The sequence below is a fragment of the Haemaphysalis longicornis genome, unplaced genomic scaffold (assembly GCF_048455015.1).
Source record: "Haemaphysalis longicornis isolate Haplotype H1 unplaced genomic scaffold, Haemaphysalis longicornis Haplotype H1 scaffold_8, whole genome shotgun sequence".
Classification (NCBI taxonomy): domain Eukaryota; kingdom Metazoa; phylum Arthropoda; class Arachnida; order Ixodida; family Ixodidae; genus Haemaphysalis; species Haemaphysalis longicornis.
In genome coordinates, this window is record NW_027526445.1 from 118969761 (window position 1) to 118983176 (window position 13416).

General features: G+C 44.6%; 1 protein-coding gene across 1 annotated transcript in view; it reads right to left on the reverse strand.

Moving 5' to 3' along the window:
- Positions 1-8457: 8457 nt before the first annotated feature.
- The window catches only part of LOC144148996 (xaa-Arg dipeptidase-like), a 52633-nt gene continuing 47674 nt past the window's right edge, over positions 8458-13416 (reverse strand). The window contains exons 6-7 of the mRNA XM_077680520.1: positions 12031-12324; positions 8458-8620 (exon numbers count right to left, since the gene is read on the reverse strand). Of these exons, the coding sequence (XP_077536646.1) occupies positions 8616-8620; positions 12031-12324 (299 nt within the window). The 3' untranslated portion in view covers positions 8458-8615. The remainder of the gene's footprint in view (positions 8621-12030; positions 12325-13416) is intronic.

Below are 13416 nucleotides of genomic sequence, written 5' to 3' on the forward strand. Positions count from 1 at the left end.
ACAGCAAAGCTGTATACTTCTACTCTCAAACGATTTCATCACCGTGGGCAAAAACACCAAAGCGCCAAGGCTTAAGACGCCAAGCGCTTACGTCCGGCTAATCAGACGTACAGCAAAAATCGCAGAATTAGTTAAAGGAAACCACAAAATAAGCATCGAAACAACCGCAGTATTCATGATAAAGCACCTGTGAACGATGCCCCCCATGTGTTAGTGGTAAAGATTATGTTTGAAGATTATCTATGAAGATTAGGCAAGTCTGGTTCCCCTAAATAGACCAGTTCTTGCTCAAGACGCCGAGCTCATGCGTAAGGCTAGGCAGGACCCATTATTTGCGGTATCTTTGGACACACTTTTGGTGCTGAAATGCTGTTCCACGCTTTAACTTTGATTCGCACTCGGAACGACGTCAGCCATGCGCAGCCACAAAGCAGGAACGACAAGCTAAGCCTATAAGAGTTAACCGACGAAAACGCATAAACAACAAAATGGCGGCGTCCAATGAAGTGTCCCAGTGTAAACAACGTAGTGCGAACTGAGCGATGATCATGGTGGCTCCACTAAACAATACAAAAAAGAGTGCCGATACCCTGTACTTTTATCTAATGACACTAGCCAAGTGCAAGCTACAAGCCCGCTACAAAACATTGCGTACCCTCCTCAATCGCCATTTGTATAGGTATACAACAGCTTTCGTGGACATCCACTTTTGCAGGACGGGATGGTGTCCAATATTTTTATATTGGACGCAACTTGGTGTGAGCACGACATAACCGCAGGACGTGTTCTATTTTTAAAACACTATGTGGTAGCCATCCGTCGCACAGCTTTCTTAATAGCAGAATCACGGCCAAGGTATTAAGAAGGCACGTAGGTCTTCGGGACTGAAAAATTGGTCAAAAAGCATTTTTTTAGGTATCACTTTTCTCTCGGTTTGAACAATTTGTTCTCCGAAGAGTGCGTACTTAAACAGTACCAGGTACTTATAAAATCTGTACAGGCCTGATTTCAACGAAACAATCGCATTTTTTTTTCTTCCCCACTTCTTCTCACACGGGGTATCGCAGTGATACGAAATTCTCGAGGGGTGCATTCAAGCAAGTAATGAAACTGGAAAGAAAATTTCCTTTCCAACGTGAAACTCAATGTTTAATCCTGGCAATAAGGATTTTGTTTTCATATTTGAATACGCTTTTAATTAACATCATAAAATTCGGATAGAAAGAGTATTTTAAGCCTCAATTTGGAATTGGTGTGTACGTTGCCATAAAAACTGCTTACAACATTGCATTCTCTACAACTTCAAATAGTCATTGGTGCTGCATTCTCTACAACTTCAAATAGTCATTGGTGCCCTGCTGGTAATTTTTGTTTAATGATTTTTTCTAGTGTTATGAGGAACAATCAAGGAAGATTTTTAATTATCTCCGAAGCTATTCCCTTACATGAAAAGTAGTGGGATATTAGACGTCAGCTAAAAAAACCGAAGAAGCCCCCGAATTTTTGTCAAAACTGGCTTGAAAGCAAAACTTTAAGACAAATGTGTCCCATTATAGGACCACAAAACGAATAACCCTTGCACCTGAGATGTTTTTAGTGCGAGAGCACTTGGTGCCCCACTTGTTAGAATTGTGCCTATTGTTGAGTGAGGCCTGCCAGACCAGTCTGTGTACGTGCCCTGAAGAAGGGCGCGTACCCTCTCACAGGTATTTGCAAGGACAGGGTACTATTCGTGTGAAATCCATGAGGCTGGACACAAGAAAAGCCTCTCCTCTAACCAACCCTTCATTTACTCCCCCCCCCCCCCACCAAAAAAACAAAGGAAGCAGCTTAAGCAGCTTGTGCTCAGTCTCGTTCACACACGCTAAAGACAGCACGCCGGTCCATTTGGGGTCACTTCGTCAGTGCTGTCGCTGCACAGGATGCACTGTGGACGACAGTCAGAGAGCAAACTAGAGCGTGTATGCAGTTAAGACCCGATATAATAAAGTGACTGGGAACAGCGAATTATTTTGTTAAATAGAGACCTTACTACAATCGCAAATGTCGTTTTAAAAGAAGTTCATTTCATTAATTCGATGTCTAAATGGAGCGTATCTCAGAGGCTAGCATGGCATCGTAATCACGGCGGCCCCGAGCCTCGCCTGCCGAGAATTTATCGATGCGCTTTATCTCAGCGGAGAAAGTATAATAAGCGAGCCGGGGTGCTCTGAAGTCGCTGCGACCCAGCCAGCGCGTGAAACGGCGTTTTTTGTTTTTTATTTATTTATTTATTCAATGCTGCAGGCTTGACAGCCCAACCAGGAGTGGAGAAGAAACTTACAAAATACAATAATACGTGAGTGACAATTGTGTAAGGAATATTACAAGGTATAAAGATAAAAACAAAAAAAACAATGCATTTAACAAAGGCGAGGCATCAGCTCAGCACAATGGCATTTGGGCTAAAATAAGCTTCGAGGGATTCAACAGTAGAAATTGCAGAAACGGGTAAGTAATTCCATTCTTCAATATTTCGAGGAAAAAATGAAAGTTTGAAAATATTACTCCTAGCAAAAAATGTGGTTAGAGATTTGTCACAGGTGTGACGGGATCTGGTTGAAAGTGGATTTACATACAAACTACTATCTAATCCCAGCTTTTTATTAACCAGTTGGTGCAGAAATTTCAAGCGAAGGAGTTTGCGCCTTAGTTCAGGAGTTTGGATGTTATTCGTGTTATTAGTTGAGATACGGAATCAAGGCGGTTATACTTTGAATAGATGCAACGTACAGCTCTTCTGTGGATTTTCTCGAGATTGTTAAAGTTAATTTTGGTGTACGGACCTCAAATTGTGCAAGCATATTCTAATTTAGGTTAGGCCAGGTATTTAACATAATAGGGAGCATATTTGGGTTTATTGCCTCTTCGCCACTTCGCCGAAAAGCGGAACGTTCTTGCCTCTCATATCCCTGAACAGCGTTAACAGGGCTACCTGCAACTGCTTCTGTAGGGTGTCTTGGGGTTCTTTTTCTTCAAAGCAACTCCATGTTAATTGGAATGATGGATGATGACGTCCTCTTCCTTCAAGGTTCTGTAAATCGTGCTGACCGGGATACCATGGTCTGCTGCCACGGGTTTGCTGAGTTTATCTCGTAGGGCTTCCTATGAATAAAACTTGATGTCTCGTTTTTCTGACGGGGCACAATAACCTTCCTGGAGTTCTGACGAAACGCATTCGAAATTTGTTCGTTTTAAATGTGTCTGTCTGTGGCAATACTTCGTTAAATTGAGAATTGCGCTGAATCTATATCATAATTTCCAGTTCCTCAAACCACTGAGTCGTATAGGCGCCTGCTGGGGAATCCGAATTTCTTCGTTAGATCGGGAAATTCGTAAGATCGAGTTTTCCCTGTATATCCTAGTTCCACGCGCTTGTGGCTTTATTGTATCGTCTTTGAGCAGTGCGATGACTACACGCTAACATAAGCTTCACACATGGACGGCGAACTATTTCAACTCAAAACGATGCTCGGTGTGGCACTCGTCAGACTAACTGAAAGAAAATCAGACTGATAACGAAAGGGTGCTTCCCCCACTCGAGCACTACTACTCTCATTTCTGTTTGTGAAATGATTTTCAATTTTTTTATTGTATTGGAGAATATGTTGTTTACAGAAAATAATGAAAACAAAGTATGTGGGAGTGCTCACTGCATCGGCTTGGGAAGAAAAGTTTTTATGCACTGCTCACGCGATACACCTTTTTGCTGGTGCTGTGCGAGTATCAAATTGGGCACTGCAAATCTAATACAAATATACAAAGTTACTGTGAAAGGAGTCAGATATATTCGAATATGAATATTGTATCTCTGTTTTGCATAGAGCCTCTGAAGCACAGCTCAAAAGATATAACTTAGCTAGTCAGGACGTGACATCTGAGTGCATGTGTAGTGATAAGGAAATGGTGCAAAAGAGTAAACAGGAAGAAAAGATAGCTGAGCAGTGGAAAAAAAATTGGCACACATTTTCCTGGGAAACGCAGGTTCTTCAAACACGCTGTATATGGGAAAAGTATACATGACAAGCTGCAGTTCCCCCGTAATTGAAGAGGTACTTGTTATAGGCACGTCTAGTATGATCAGTACCTTGCTGCAAGAATTGCAAACAAGTAATCACTCTAGATTTCTCACTCGTGCTACTCTGTTGATATTAAAGTTATTTTCTGGTTTGAAATTGGAACAGGTAGCGTTCCGCTTCAGCTTAATAACGCAAGAGTTACCATGCCCTTGTGTTGTGCAAGGCCTGCTCGTGTTAGCTGTTTTCACGGCTTCGGCATGGTTCGAAAAAGCGTCCCGAACGGGTGTGCATTGTAGTGGAGCCTGAACGCTTGTAAAACGTGTGGCCGAGCCAACATTTATTGGTGTATTCCAAATTTTGAATTTTGGAAAGGTAATGTGTGTACGTGAATCGAATAGCAAAGACTGCTCGCAATGAATACAAAGTTTTTAAATTTTTTCCCAGCTCTACATTTTGCATGTGGTTGGTCTGATCTTTCTATTCGACTATCTGGTGGAATCACCAACACTTGTAAATTGGGTATTCCTGATACTTGCAATATAGCAGAGGTTAGGTTTATGATAGAAATTGTTGTTTTTGCATGTTACCAGACTGTACTGCGAGCTTGAAATGTGCTGAGTGGTTTTATGATCTCATCCATGATTCTTGCAAAACGCTGCACCAAATTTTCGTTCTCTCCTGGTGCACGTATCGCGCACCATCAATAAATGTGAAAATGTAAGGTGAAAGGCCATAGCTTCTGATTGTAATAGTACAGTATAGCCCACTTATACCAAACCTGGTTTTACAGAAATGCCGACTATAAAGAACAAAGCTTCGTCTCCGGTTACCATTTGTATACACATGTTTTAGGTATCAATATAACGAACTATGGATATGCCGAACTTATTTCCGCTTCCCGATGTGTTCGTTATAAGCGGAATGGACTGTACATTAAAACCCCCTGTTACGTACCTCACTGTTGCGTTTTCTTGGCTGTTACGTTGTGTGCCATCAGGCCCGAGATAGCTCCCATAGGATATAATGTATTGCGAACCCCGCTCTAACGACGCAACTGTGGGCACGTTCCCGTATAATGCGTCGCAACCTGACACCCCGAAGCGGCTTGGGCACCGCCATTTTGGCTTTTGATGAGTCTTGGCCAAGCTTTCTGGCCAAGAACTGGCCAGAACTGAACTGAACTGGCCAGAACTGAACTGAACTGGCCAGAACTGAACTGGCTACAAGAAGCCACGAGCAAGTTAGAGAGGCCGTCACTAGATGGCCATCCGTCGCAAGTTCTATCACGATCATCACTGAGCTTACAAGAGAAGGTTCACTTCGGAACGCCGGAAGTGCGTCATGTTAGCGCCTCCGCACTGTTGTAATGGTGCCGTGCAGCGTTTTTAGATTAGGTCAGTTGGCAAAGACCGCGGACTTCGAGTACCGCGGCACGGGCCGGTGCTGCCGCCGATCAGGCGGTGGCGCTGCGGCAGCCTTGAGATCGGTCTCTGTGCGTCGTCTGCTGCTCCTTCCTTGCTACTCCCGGAGCGTTCTGCACCAACCGTAGCGTCATTGGCGCCAGTCATTCTACAATGCCCTTCTACGCACTGCGCTTTCTTCACCACCCATACAGACGGTCGGAACGGCGAGTGCGTGGTACGGTGATTTCACTACGCCTGATTTTGTTCTCGACCTTCCCGAGTATAGGGTGACGGCCAGCGAGTAGTACAGTGCTTTTACGACAACTAACATGACCGGACACCCATCTAAATTGCTGTTGGCACATCAACTGTGCACATCAAATGTGCACATCAATAATGCAAAAAAGACCGCTACATTTGCCAGAACGAGCAGGAACTAACTAGGAAAACCATGGAGATCTAGATAGCCGGTGATTTAACGACGCCGATGAGACGCCGGCGCATTTTCGTGGCTTTCCTCACTCTTACGTTTTCCGGGCTGTTACCTTTTCTTTTACCTGTCCCGTGAAAAACGTATTAACGGGGTTCCACTGTGTTGCCATGTCAGCCCGAAGACGCAGGCTAGTAGCACCTTTCCACCTTGTGGAGCATGTAAACGCTGCACGATACTGTGCTGTGACATTTTGTTTTGTTTGTTTTCGGGCAAGGGAACAGTTTTGTTCCCTTGCCCGAAATTATTATCAGGCAGTCATGACAGCGCTGGAAAGGGAAGTTCTACATATTTAAAAACATTGGAACCGATGCGTATTACTTCGAGAATGCTATTACTTTATGTACGATCAGGGATTTAAAAGGTAAATATAAACATCAACTTATTTTCAGCAGATATAGATGCCCTTTAGTGTACTATATGACCGGTGTTAGATCTACGTACTCAGTTCTGCGAGATCACCTTTTATTAGACCATGGGAATCAGACCTCCTTCGAAGCGCATACTTGGGCTATTGATAAGTGTAATTGATTGCCGTTGCAATCGTGTGCGATTAAAACTAATTTGTAAACATATTCACTCGGTGATCACAGTGAATTTGATAATGAAGATATGTCGTACGCACATGAGAGTTCTGCAAGCACGCCCCTCATGCTCCCATGTTTTCTTTTGCTGAAAACGTTCGCCTAATCAGTCAGGGCTACAGTTGGAGGCGCGTTACAGACGCGTTCACACAGAAGGCATGCGCTATTTCTGTTACAAGAAAACGACGGTGGGTTCAAATATCAAAAATCTCAACCTCGGATACAGAATGTTTACCGAAAAAAGTGTTATCCGTGTTAAGGGGGGATACATTGAAAATTTTTTTTCTGGGTTTTTGTGAGCAGAGCCGGAGTCCTAAACAGCACGTAATATACTTTGGAGAAATGAACAGGTCAAGGAGTTGGAGAATGCGATACACTGTTCTTGATACATCTGCAGTGGGCGACCTGCGAGGTGAACTGGTTTGAAACGTGGCAATATCAAGTGCCGAGGATTAGAAAACGACCAAGTTTTAGGCAAAGGACTAGACATGACTATAAACAAGACAGGACAAATAGGTGGTGGTGAACTACACTGCTGCAAATGATGGCTGTGGCCATTTCTTGGCGGATGGTGACTGCAGCACGTTTCCTGGAAGCTTTTGGCGGAAGGAAGCCCTTTTGGGATATCTGCGGCAATAAAGTCGCACACTCAAATAAAAGAGGAACACAAGCCTCATGTCGCAAGTTAGTTCGCAGAATTCAAACTCAGCGACTTCTTCACAATAACCAGCTCTGAAAAAAAAAAGCTCACGGCATGGTGAACTGAGCAGCCTCCTCTGAGACAACATAGGTAAATTCTTTGACAAATAAAGGCCAAGTTTTCGCCCTTCCGCGCGCTTCATGTGAACAAACGTGACACGTTTGAAACATAAATGAATTTAAGTAAAGAAAGTTAGGTAAACTGAACTTAGTAAATTCGGTAAATTAACTTTTACGTAAAGTAATGTAGATTAACTTAAGTAACTTAACTTTAACTCAGTAACTTAGTAAAGTAACGTAACTTTAAGAAAATTAACTTAAGCAAATTAAAGTAAAATAAGTACATTAACTTGAGTAAATTAAAGTAAAACAAAGAAAGTTAAGTAAATTTCTGTATAAGTAAAATTCAAACCGGGAACCTCTGGAACCGAGATTAGCATGAAATTTTATTACTACCACAGCTACTTGACCACCGCTGTGTAAATGCGGCTTAGTAAATTCGCTGTGGGCTTCAAGTATAAATGCGTGTTGACACGTACTAAGGCGAACATGAGTAATTTGAGCATGCGATTTACAGAAGCAGCCCATGGAGAGTTGTAAGGTACGTTCCCATAAATGTACGCTATGTTAGCGATGAAATGCGGGGATGTGCCGTGACGTAGTTGAAGAAGAAATGGACGCCGCAGGAGGATGGGGACAATAGTGATACGCGATGTTGCGTAATTCGTCCTTATCACTTTCGTAAAAGCTACATTCATAAGGAGGACTTACGCATCTCAGGGATATTTTCGCGAAAGCACTGAGAACCTGTCCAGCCTTGTTTAAAACAGAGCCTTCGCGCCGCTGGTGCCCCCGAAAAGTTTTATTACTGAGCGCCTGTCGGCAGCAGAGAAAGAATGTTTCTGACACGTATCCAAGAGTGGCGAAATGGATATCTCAAGAATTCGAACCATGTTAGTAGGGATTGGGTAGCGCTCCTAGAAAATTTGGTGGCTTCACCGGGGCCATCTCGACTGGGCTGGTATCGGAGTGGGATCATATGCTAAACGGCTGTGTTAGCAGCTATAACAGCTTTCTTAGAATTCTGGTGGCATAGGTTTCATAGACGAGTGTAGAACGAGTAGAACTGCCCCCCCCCCCCATTTTCCAAAACAAAACTTGTGAAAAAAAAAGGCTCCACAAAGACTTCAGTTTCATGGCAAACTCTAACATGGAATTATCAGTGTGGCTCTAAACGAGATACGCCTTTTATTGGTGCTATATTTTGAGTGGGGGCCCAAAAGGAACGTTTTCTCAATGCTTATTTTTTGATGGTATAACTATTCCTGGGGGAACGATGTAGTCTTCAACAAAAGCCCGACATTGAAGAGGTCCACGTCTGTCAACCTACAACGAAAAGAAAGAGCGATAAGCGACGTATTTTTTCCTTTCTCAAAACACTTATTTAGTTAGTTATATCGATGGCTCCCAACTATTTCATGAAAGCAGCACACAACACGCCCATTATCTCTTTTGCAATAGCATGCAAAGCGGCAGTCATAACTTTACCATTGGCGCTAGATGACGAGTATTCATGTTTAGTATTAATATACTCGGACTTTTGTCTGCGCTTGCATAGTAAATGTTAAACAAAAGCTTTGCTTTTAATGTGTGCGTGAGAATCCATCTTACTGCATATAAATGATTGACCGTGTGGTTACGAAACTTTTTATTGTCTATCATGACGTTATTTCAATTTAAAGAACTTGCAGGACTGTCCGCACATCCAAACGTACCGATCGAGTCCTGTTTCATTCTACCAAGGGGGCATTAAAAGCCCATTGACCCAACGTAAGATGCTCCCGTATTTCTGGTGCGCCATTTTTGTACTCATTTTTCTTTGTTTGCAACATGTTACTTTTTCCTACAGGTACTCGAGTCAAGTAGGTTTTCTGGGGGTAAGTGTCTCATATTTCTCTAAGCATTTTGCGATTTCTATGTTGGTTGGACACTAAAACTGGTCTCGTTGCTTCCCAGGCTGGGTGGAAGCTTACTTAGAACAAGAAACCCGGTTTTGCTTCGTCTCGCGGGCATTACTGTACTGTACTCCCCTAATGAAAGAATAAATACATTTGCGAAATACGAATTTTTTTCGACGTTCCGACCGAAGATTGAAAAGTGCAGACCGTATGGTCAAAAAAAAAAAAATACAGCGCGTATGCTAAGGCAAACTCCGACCTGCCATTTTGTATTTTGATAAAGAGGCTGCTTGTAAAATTGTGTCCGCGTGTGTTTCAGAGGCAATGGTCAGAGGCAAAGCGCATGCCGTGTGACAGGCGTGCGTGAATACGAATACAGGCGTGCGTGAATACGCGTGAATACGACAGGCGTGCGTGAACAGGCAACAACGTAGCAAAAAGCAGTTGCAATTGGCACAGAACCGTGTAACGAAAGAAGGCCTGTTCAAACTAGAGTGCAGCGTGTTTGTAATAGCGCTCGAGATTGTATTACACGTTTTGTAGGCAATTGCGATTTCTGTGTTCGAACGTAGCACTATCCGGCGGACTACTTGGGTTCCTCTACGCGATTTTTTTCTGCATGCCTTCGGTGATAGGCGTTTTGCTGTGACGGCTGTGTATGTGTCCTGGCGTTTAAGCCGCCGTAGTACTCTTGTTGGTGACTCTGGACGCTTTTTTAGATGCAGAGCATCTGATTCACTCGCCTTGTCCCTCCGGCGTCGTCGTCGGCGTTGTCCACCCCTCCCCCATTCTCCTCGCCACGCCAGCTGCGCTCTCCGCCGCTCACCCCCTCTCCTCTCCGATAGCGAACACTCTCTCGCGAGGGGCATTGGATTGAATTGGTTTGGATTGGCTTGGATTGGCTTGGCTTGGCTTGGCTTGGATTGGATTGGATTAAAGTGGATTGTGTTGCGTCATAGCCGCGGCAGACGCGCTGGGGCGGCGCATGTGCAGTGCTCTCTCTTCCGCGGTTTCCTCTCCTTCGGGCGCGCTGCGCATATAACCGGTGTGCCGTTCTCCGGCGAAGCAACATCCACGCTTGGCTCAAACACCAAGAGTCCACGCCGCTTTACAAGTACGGCAACGTCGTCATCGACTGGGACCGGCTCACGCAGTCCCCTCAACGTTATGCGCGCTATAAAACGCGGTCCCTTCGCCGCTCCGCCTATGCGTCGTATCTACACAGGGGTTCCCGCGAGGGGAGGTGGGAGTTTGGTTTTCGGTGGCGGTGTTTGAAGTTTATCTGCCAAGTGGAGTAACGCCGTGAGTCACCAATTCATTTTATGTTGCAGTGCGCGCTACCCGAAGAGTGCGCTGCTACCCGCCAAAATTTTGAGCTGTTGTTTATAACAGCTGGCGCGTTTGAATGCTGCTTAGCTTTGTTGGTTCTTATAAAGAATTGCGCGGCCGCATTCAGGGCTTCTTTTTCATCATCACCAGCCTATCTGTGCCCACTGCACGGCAAAGGCCTCTCTTACTAATCTCCAATTATCCCGATCCTGTGCTAGCTGCCACCAATTTATCCCCGCAGACTTGGTGATCTCATTTGCCAATTTAACTTCCTGCCGCCCCCTGCCACGCTTGCCTTCTCTAGGGATACACTCTGCTACGCTTAATGACCAACGGTTATCTTGCATTCGCATTACATGCCCTGCCCAGTTCATTTCTTCTTCTTCTACTAATTTATACGAATATGTCCTTAACACGCGTTTGCTCACTGACCCACTCCGCTCTATTCTTGTCCCTTAATGTTGCACCTATCCTCTTCCGCTCCATTTCCCGCTGACTCACCCTCAATTTCAGTTGAATCCTCATAGTGAGCCTCCAAGTTTCTGCCCCGTAGGTGAATACCGGTAAGATGCAGCTGTCATACACTTTCTTCTTCAGGGACAATGGTAACCTGCCATTCATTATCTGAGCAAGCGTGCCGAATGGACTCCCCCTATTCTTATCCTTCTATTTATCTCTGCCTCATGGTTTGGATCCGGGGTCACAACTTGGTCTAAGTATTGGCATCAACACTAAAAGAGGAGCCAGGATGAACCCTCAGGACACACTTTCTGAACATTGACAGGTGTAAGTCCGACTGGTAAAGGCGGCCTGGCTCCTGTTTTAAACTAAGCTTTTTGAAACAACTAGTACTCGTTCGACACTCCCATAAGTTATATATTCTTTGAAAATATGTTAGTGTGAAGTGTGTCAAAAGCTCCGATAAATCAGACACCTGTAACGCCAGCGCCAGGCTATCCTAGTCAGGAAAATGGTGACAAGTACTATTGTGACCGGGGATCTTCAAGAATTCCTTGAAATAGGGCAGCCGCGTAATAATTGAGGCGGTTCAGTAAATCCATTGCGCAGTAGAAACAATTACTGCCCCCAGCGAAATCAAGTTCCGACAACATGAGGCATTTTTCATCTCTTTTTCACACGAATTGTTTATCCCTGGCTCCTTGAATCTCTGGTGCAGATTGGACACTTGTTTTTAGCAAACAATTGATATAGAAGAATCTTTTGATATATTAGCAGAGTGTTCTTAAGGTGGTAATGATGTTTGAGTATTAGAAGTGCAGCCCTCGACCTACGATGTGGTAACCGGCTATGACTGCCCCCTCCTGGCCCAGCGCCGGGCTGTTATTCCCCAACACAAAACTGTTTCATGAATGATTTCAAGCACAGAACCACTTCTTCAGACGGGCTGTATAATATACACGATATGAATTCCTACAAAGCAGTTCCTGTAATGATAATGCACGTTTTGGCACAAAAAGGCAGTGATTGGTTACTCGTTTCACAGCTCACCTTTAGTCTGGGTTGTTTTCCATTCCTCGAACTCCCGCTTCACTTCTGACAGCAGTTCAGGGTTGGTGAACAGATCCAGGGCGGTGAGCGCGAGCATCTTGGCTACACGTAGAGTTGGTGCCTGGGCTTCCGGCGCATTTGCACTCTCTGCGAATCCCAGGGTATGGTTCTTGCATTTGGTTTCAATGGCAAAGACCGGGTGCATGGTGGGAAGTTCGTGGGACACGTTGCCTGCGTCTGTCGATGCACCGCATGGCTCCAGGAATGACATGTCATCATCGGTGAACTTCACGCCTGCATCAAGTGGGATGGTGTTTTTGCATGCACACGCTTAGATTGCACCCCGCTCCAGTTATAGCGATTTGTAAACGGCTAAAAAAAAGAATTACCATGAGCGCTGATAGGGGTATTGCGAGGGCAATTTTGGTCGCTTTGGTCTATATTTATACACTTCTGTCTCAGACAAACTATCTTGTTTTCGTGCCTACCTATTCTAAAGTACGTGGTGGCTATTATTTCTAAGTTAACGTCCTAAGTGGGGCTAGTTGGTTCCCGTTTCTGTTCGGGAGCATCGCATCTGTGAATTAGTCTGCAAAATACATTTCTTAACCAACTACCCACTTCGCTGCGCTTTGACAGGCTCTGAAAAACAATGACACTGTGGTTTTTGTTGTTCCATTCGGAGAAGTTTCCACAGGCTAGTCAGGGTGCCTTACTTCCTTTCCACGTGCATGTGGTTTGCCCAGCTTTCGACCTAAAAGGCGCTTCTAACTTCGGCTTTATATTGGGTAAGGCGACTCATTACATAACTTTTCGGAATAATCGATTTGACTGTACAGAGAATACAGTTTTGCGCGTTAATCGGCTTAAGTCATAGAAGCAAAATAAAGCAAGGGTTCTGTTTTAGAATTCCCTGCCACAAGTCATTCTTGATTTCTCATTATAAAGGGGTGTGAATCGGGCTTCGAGCGCACTAACTAAACAAGCGGAGTTGTTAGTTTGGGTGGTCAACGTCATCTGTGTCAAATATAACTCTGTTACGGGCAGCGGAAAGCATACGCGTTGGTTGCAAAGTGTGTCATACCTTTTCTAGTCTATCCCCTGTGTTTTTGAACACCGCCATTTAAACGCATGCACGTTGTCGATTCTCCCATGTGCGCCACGGAGCAGAGATCGTGGTAGTGGACGTATTTTTTCTCGCATTTCCGGCGAAGAGCAGCGTCGGCGGGTCATGGCGGCGCCTTTGGTTACCTAGGGCTTCCTTGATCACGCTCACACGGTATCTTGTTTGTATATATTTACCTTTTCTATTTTACTCCCACGGTTCTCGTTAAGACGCACTCACACTAGGCCGACGTACTCCTGTACGTCGGCCTAGCGTGAGTG